Genomic DNA, 7,584 nt, shown 5'->3' with positions numbered 1-7,584 from the left:
TGAGGTGGCCCAAGCAACAATGCTAGACATTGAGGTGAAGAGGGCCCATCTACCAGAGCTGGGTAAAGTAGCCATAAATTGTACTTAAGTAAGAGTAGCACTACTTCATCATATTTTTACTCAAATAAAAGTAAAATGTAGCCAACCAAGAAATGACTCAAGTAAGAGAAAAGAAAGTATTTGGTAAGAAGGCTACTCAAATACTGAGTAACTAATCATAACATCTTATTTGATTTTTGTACTTGGACAGACAAATATAGTCATATTTTAAATTCTAAAATATTTTAAATTCTGGTATAAAATTAAATACTAAAAAATAACATAATTACAAAAGAAATCAAATTGAGGGAGAAGAAACACTTTTTGAAATAATTTTTAAACATAATACCTATGAAACCAATACTTACAAGAGTTAATGTACAGTATATACAGTATGTTAGAACAGTGCAAAGTACGTCAGCTGACAATATCAGCTGTTTACTGTATGTTCACATTACCTACATATGGCTCAAAGAGCTCAGCAGATCAAAAAATAACATCAAAACAACAAAGCTTGTGTACAAAGAAGAAGTCTCACTTTAACAAAGTGTAGGTGGGTGACTCTCAGGTGCATTTTTGCAACTCTGTTCTTCATTCAATGAAGTTACGTTGGTTGGAGTAGCCAAAATCTTTACTCAAATAAGAATAGCAATACTTTCTAATATTACTCAAGTAAAAGTAAAAAGTACAGTGCAGTAAAGCAACTCAAAAAAGAAATTTTACTCAACTTACTCAAGTAAATGTAACTGAGTAAAATATAATTAGTTACTACCCACCTCTGTTGTCCACTTCTGGAACCACAACTTGGCTCTTTAAGAATTTAAACCTCATGAATTAATATAGAAAATTGTAAACATCCAACTGAAATTAAAGCTTCCTGTGGCTTCTGTCAGTCAGCAAGATGGGGTTTAGAAGTAATACAGTCCTGCTCACACAGATTGTTCTTGCTCACAGAAGTCTGACAAATAACTGATACTGGTCAGACATGGTTCTTTCCAAGAGAATGTCTAGAAACCTATTCACAATGTTACCAGGACATTTCACATTTTATTGTTAACAGCTACTGTTTAGTCATACCTGAACTTCTCATGTCACCCATAACACTGTGCAACAACGAATAAAACAAAATAAAATACTGGAATAATTTGCTCAGAGTCACTTTTATTTCATTAAAGTTTTTTTTAACCCAGATCATTCATTCATCAACTGGTCTTGTGAGGTTTGTTTTGAGTGTGTGTGCATTTCTTTGCCCCCTCAGACCTGACATGTATGTCTGAGGTTTGGGGATGTTGCTCCTGCTGTCTCTCTTGCTTTGACAAGCAGCATCCTTAGGCAGCCATGCCTGACTCACATTGTCCCGTCTCATGTGGCTCATGTCAGTCTGAACCGAGTGAGTTACAGTCTTCCGAAGATTAGCCTTAGATTTATTGAGCACAAAAGAGGCTTATTAAACATGAATCAGTGTAAATCAGTCCTCTGCATCAGTGGCTAAGGCTAAAGCTACAATTGCAATATAACATGCACGACAGAAAATCAGTTTGGATTTAAAAACCTAGAATTCTTAACTTTCTGTGTTCTCAAATTTAATTAACTTGTTTTTAGTTACAGTTGTTTTCTGGCCTGGTGTAAAGCCAAACAAAGTAACATGTCACACCTTCCTGACCTGCTTTCACAGTTTTCCATGTACACATGTATGGGTCTGGCTCACCAGTTTAATTGCTTTTCGTCTTAGCTCCCACTCATTCCACTCATAGGACTTGTCAACGTGGGTGTCCATTGGGTGGGTATCAGTTTGTACACTAATTTCCTGCTTAGTGATTGGCATGAGCCATAAACTCTGCCCTGGCTCTATCTGCAAAAGAACATTTGAAGATTTATTGCAGAGACAGCTACAGCAGAACACCAGGAATCTGAAGATCCAAATCATGTTCCGACAAGGTATCAAAGGATCAAATCACATCCACTCAAGATCAATTAAAATTGTGCCTCATGAAATTGAAGAGTTTAGTGACCTAATAAGTGAAGTAAATTTTACTATGCTATCAACTTCTATATCAAACTACTTTTGGGGGAAATGTTCCTAACCTACAGAACAGGGAATGAAGCAATAATACCCAGAGAAAGATACCAACCTCAGAATATGGACGTGCACAGGGAAGCTGTTGATGTAGTTTGAGAAGCTGAAAAAGTTCTGGGAAACATCTGGATTTTTCTGCCACCTCTGCAACAAAGTCCTCTGGAGAGGAGGCAAATATAAAAGCTGCCTCTTTGGAGCTAAATGCATACAACTTCTCCTTGTGCTTCAGAATTCCAATATGTGGATTACCTGCAAAAAGTAAATTTTTGTCAGTTCTCTAACCTGAAATGATTTAAATCCATGACATATTTAGATTTGAAATTATTCTCAGTCAAAACAGAGGTTTATTTTTAATAGGATATGATACTGGTATGTTTCAGTAGATAAAAAACAATGTAAAGGGAGCATTAATTAAACATTTACATATTCATATAAAAATGTATGTCAAAAATTATTTATACCCTTTTCTAAAATAAATGAAAAAGCTTACTGGCTCTACAGCAGTGAAACCCTTCTTATTATTGCCTACCAGCTTTGTGCATGTCTTCACTAGTATTTTAATAAGAGTAAGGAGATGTGAAACTCTGATTCAGTAATGTTGTGAAAGCCTATTCGGTAAAACTGCATGAAACTGTGAAAAAAAGCTAAAACATCTCACTTATAATTCTTACACTTGATTCATTAACATCTAAAGTCTTCCAAATATTTACGACTAAGTTATCTCCGATATTGTTCCAGTGTTTCAGGTGAGCAGTACCTGGAAGTAGAAGACCATCTCTTTTAACAAACATGTAACCGCAGAATCCACTATACTGGAGTGGCAGCTCATTTAAACTGTCAGCTGGATGAGGCATGAGCCATGCCTGTCTCTTAAGCAGTGCTGGATCAATCTGTTTATCTGGAAGACAAATCAAAAAAGAACAGAAGCCGGAACCCTGAAATCAACTACCACAAAGCACACTTTATTAATACATACAGTGCTATGCTTGTGGGTGGCATCAGTCATACCTGAGGAAGCGGCCATTCTCTGGTTATCTGTCTTCACTTCTGCTGCTTCCAGCAGGCTGTCCAGATATGCTTCTGAAAACATCTTAGCCTGAGAGACAAGGAAGGGCTTAAGACCAGCAGAGATCTTATTGAGGATGTTCAGCAGTTCGGCCTCATCCTGAAGCTCAAACCACAACTTTGACACAGCTTTGAACAAGGGCTGGAAAAAAAGGAAAATTTCAAAATGTAATAAATTTATGAACACTAGTAGATGTTTTAACAATAAAAGTGAAACTATGAAAAGCACTGCTTAGCTGTCTATTTCCAGAAGAAAAATATACCTACATATACTCCTGTGAAAAAAGCAGGTACCCCCTTGCTATGCTTTTTTGTCACACTTAAATGATTCAGATGCAGACACAAATGTTAATAACAGACAAAGATAAAAGGAGTAAATACAAAAAGCAGTCCCCGTGTTAAATTGTGAACTAACGGCGATTAACCATATTTTTCTAGAAAGAACCAATAGATTCCTTAAACAGAATAAAGAAGAGAACATAATAGATAGAATCAAACAGGCCAGTAGTGTGATGTCCTGGGGCTTCTATACTGCTTCAAGACTTGGGTGTCTTGCTGTAATTGATGGAAGCCTGAATTCTGCTTTCCACCAATAAATCCTAGAAAGTATAATATCTGTATAGTGCTTATATAAGTAGGAGACTTAGCACTTTGTTTCTCTGGTGCATAAAGATGGTCTGAATATTTCATACCAATGGTGCAGTTCTCAAATGATGTCACATTTTTCCCGAGACAGGAAGAGTGCAAATTACATTGGCAACAACCGCAATACTAATAATTTTGGAAAATGATGACGTCCCGTGTGCTTCATTTCAACCTGCTTCAATCGAGAAACCCAGCATTGAAGAGCTGAAAAGTTGGTTGAAATGTAAAGGGCTCATAATGAGCGCAAAAAAAGCAGTATTAGTAGAGACTGTCCTCTCCTCTTTCACAGCAGATCAAACCAGAGGAAGAAACCTGCTGAATCCGCGTAGAAATACAGCTGATACTAAGAAATAATATCTGCATTATCACAGGCCTATGTTTTAATAAGATAAGATAAGAGATAAGATAGTCTTTATTGATCTCACAGTGGAGAAATTCACTCGTCACATCGGCTCATACAAGAAGGTGCAGAGTAGGAAAGGTGCATTCAGTTATATACAGTGAATCTTCATATATACAATGGATCAAAAAGAATACCAAAAAAAAAAAAATAGGAATGGGCATATGATGTCTTATTTACATTCATAGTGGTCTATATATATAAACATATATATATATATATATATATATATAAACGTGTATATATATATATATATATATATATATATATATATATATATATATATATATATATATATATATATATATATATGCATATACACACATACATACATACATATATATATATATATATATATATATATATACCTATACACCTACATACATACGTACCTACACGTATATATGTGCATATACATTCGTGTATACATTTGTACATATATACATACATGTGTACTGACATATGTTCAGGTGTTGATCGCAGCAGAAGTCACTACATCAGGATTATTGCACGGGTTGTAGTACAGTGTATTAAATAGATTATTGCACATTAGTTATTGCACATTAATTATTACAGTTATGGTCACAGTTACAGTTACAGTGCAGCATTGTATAATCTGATAGCAGCAGGAATGAATGACCTGCGGTAGCGCTCCTTTTTACAGACAGGATGTCTAAGTCTGGCACTAAAGGAGCTGCTCAGCTCCTCTACAGTCTGGTGCAGGGGGTGAAAGGTGTTGTCCATGATGGATGTGAACTTGGACAACACCCTCCTCTCAGCCACTGCCTCCACTGAGTCCAGAGCGCAGCCCAGGACAGAAGTGGCCTTCCTCACCAGCTTATTCAACCTCTTTCTGTCCCGCTCTGCGCTGCCAGGGGCCCAGCAGACGACAGCGTAGAGGAGGGCTGAGGCCACCACAGAGTCATAAAAGGTTTTTAGCACAGGCCGGCTCACTCCAAAGGACCTCAGCCTCCTCAGGAGGTGGAGCCGGCTCTGGCCCTTCTTATACAGGGTGTCGGTGTTGTGAGTCCAGTCCAGTTTATTGTTGACGTGAACACCCAGGTATTTGAAACTCTCCACAGTTTCTATGTCCTGCCCCTGGATGTTCACAGGTGAGTGAGGTGGGGGTCTTCTCCTGAAGTCGATCACCATCTCCTTGGTCTTACTGGTGTTTAAGCACAGATGGTTTTTCTCACACCAGTCCACAAAGTCCATGATGACCGACCGGTACTCCAGCTCGTTCCCCAGAGACACACAGCCCACAATGGCCGAGTCATCAGAGAACTTCTGAAGGTGGCAGCTGTCCGTGTTGTAAGTAAAGTCCGAGGTGTAGAGGGTGAAAAGAAACGGACATAGAACAGTGCCCTGGGGGGCCCCGGTGCTGCAGAGTGCCACCTCTGACTGACAGCCATGCAGCCGCACGTACTGAGGGCGGTTAGTGAGGTAGTCCATGGTCCAGTCAGCCAGATGTTTGTCCACCCCAGCGTCCTCCAGCTTCCCCCTCAGCAGCACCGGTCTGATGGTGTTGAAAGCGCTGGAGAAGTCAAAGAACATGACTCTCACAGCACTCCCGGTGGTCTCCAGGTGGGTTAGCGCCCGCTGCAGCAGGCAGATGATAGTATCCTCTACTCGGATGTTGGGCCGGTAGGCAAACTGCAGCGGGCCCAGGGTGGGGCTCACCACAGTGCGCAGGTGAGCTAGGATGAGGTCATCATCAGGTGGGAGGTCAGAGTAACTGGTCTGAAGTGGGCCGGTTGCCTGGCGTGCGGTGTTTTGGGAACCGGAACCACACAGGAGGTCTTCCACAGGGTGGGCACCACCCCCAGGCTTAGGCTCAGGTTGTAGATGTAGCTGAGGACCTCACAGAGCTCATCTGCACAGGTCCTCAGCAGCCTGGGGGGGATGCCGTCCGGTCCTGAGGCTTTCCTCTGTTTCAGCCTCATCAGCTGACCTCTCACCTGCATTGGTGTGACTGTGAGGGGGGAGGAAGGCATGACCGAAGGTGTGGATGGGTCGGTCGTTGATAGGAGTGGCGGTGGGGGGGATGCTAGGTCTCTGGAGGGCTGGTGGTTGGAGACGTGTGGAGAGTTGACGGCAGGGAGGGGACCAGTGTGGGGGGATTCAAACCGGGTGAAGAATGTGTTCAACTCATCTGCAGACTTGGTGTCACCGTCTGCAGCCCTGCTGGTCCTCTGCCCGAAGCCGGAGATGTTCTTCAGACCTATCCACACATCTCTGACGTTGTTCTGCGCCAGCTGCTCCTCCATCTTCTTCCCATAGTCCTTCTTTGCTGCCCTGATTCTCCACTGGAGCTCCCGCTGGACTCTACGCTGCTCCTCTCTGTCCCCTGAGTAGAAAGCCCTCTTCTTCTGGTTCAGGAGGACTTTCAGCTCAGGGGTCACCCAGCAGGGGTTGTTTGGAAAGCATCGTAGCCGTCGTGATGGCACAATGCTCTCCACACAGAAGGTCATGTAATCAGTGATGCATTCAGTCAGGCTGTTGATGTCATCACCATGAGAGCTTTGGAACATGCTCCAGTCCGTGGTTCTGAAACAATCTCTCAGTCTCTCATTGGCCTGATCTGACCAAACTTTCACTGACTTCTTCTGTGCCTTTTGTCTCCTCACTAGTGGAATGTAGAGGGGGAGCAGGTAGACGAGGTTGTGGTCTGAGCGTCCCAGAGGGGGGCGGAGGTGTAGGCATCCTTAACATTTGCATAGAAGAGGTAATTTGTTATAGAATTCATTGCAGAAAATAGGCTTAAAACATTCAGGGGTGTTAGGCCCCGCTCTCTCGCTGCACGGCATGATAACCGAAAAAAGGCATTCTGTTGGAAAAAAGCGAAGCTCAAAAAAGCGACTGCACATCCAGAAACAATCCAGAAACTGCAACCGCTGACTCACAAAAGTTACAAGTGACTTTAGAGTAAAAGAAGCACTAAGTCACTTATGATAAGCAGACTGTGCGACACTGTAGCTCACAAGAACACCCCTCATGGATTGTTTGAAGTTTTAAAGCCGCTGACAAAAAGTCAAATAAGAAAAGATAAGATAGACTTCATTGATCTCACAGTGGAGAAATTCACTTGTCACATCGGCTCAATAATCAAAAGAAGGTGACAAAAGGCTATAATCTGGCTCATTTACAATCTGTACAGGAGTATAAGATAGTTCATTAATGTGCACTGTCCTGATTAAATAAATAAATAAAAGGTGCATGAGGTATATACAGTATGTCCACCTATATACAGTGGATAGAGAAAACATTTGAGAGTTAAGATGACTTATGTACATTTAAGGTGATTTATACACAAATGGATTGACGTACATTAAAGTGGTACCAGGTAAAGAACAACAGT

The 7,584-nt window shown here is 41.2% G+C and overlaps 1 protein-coding gene across 2 annotated transcripts in view; it reads right to left on the bottom strand.

Annotated features, from left to right (window-relative positions):
* Positions 1–7,584, bottom strand: part of cfap206 (cilia and flagella associated protein 206) — a 57,094-nt gene that overhangs the window by 483 nt on the left and 49,027 nt on the right. For both annotated transcript variants that reach the window (XM_036134617.1, XM_036134616.1), the window contains 5 exons: positions 3,125–3,323; positions 2,874–3,014; positions 2,172–2,365; positions 1,748–1,891; positions 1–1,456 (listed from right to left, as the gene is read on the bottom strand). The exon at positions 1–1,456 is cut by the window's left edge. In XM_036134617.1, the coding sequence (XP_035990510.1) occupies positions 1,235–1,456; positions 1,748–1,891; positions 2,172–2,365; positions 2,874–3,014; positions 3,125–3,323 (900 nt within the window). In that variant the 3' untranslated portion in view covers positions 1–1,234. The remainder of the gene's footprint in view (positions 1,457–1,747; positions 1,892–2,171; positions 2,366–2,873; positions 3,015–3,124; positions 3,324–7,584) is intronic.

The sequence above is a fragment of the Fundulus heteroclitus genome, unplaced genomic scaffold, assembly GCF_011125445.2.
Source record: "Fundulus heteroclitus isolate FHET01 unplaced genomic scaffold, MU-UCD_Fhet_4.1 scaffold_86, whole genome shotgun sequence".
In the NCBI taxonomy this organism is placed as follows: domain Eukaryota; kingdom Metazoa; phylum Chordata; class Actinopteri; order Cyprinodontiformes; family Fundulidae; genus Fundulus; species Fundulus heteroclitus.
Note: the sequence above shows the minus strand (reverse complement) of the source record. Positions and strands in the feature narration are given on the sequence as shown.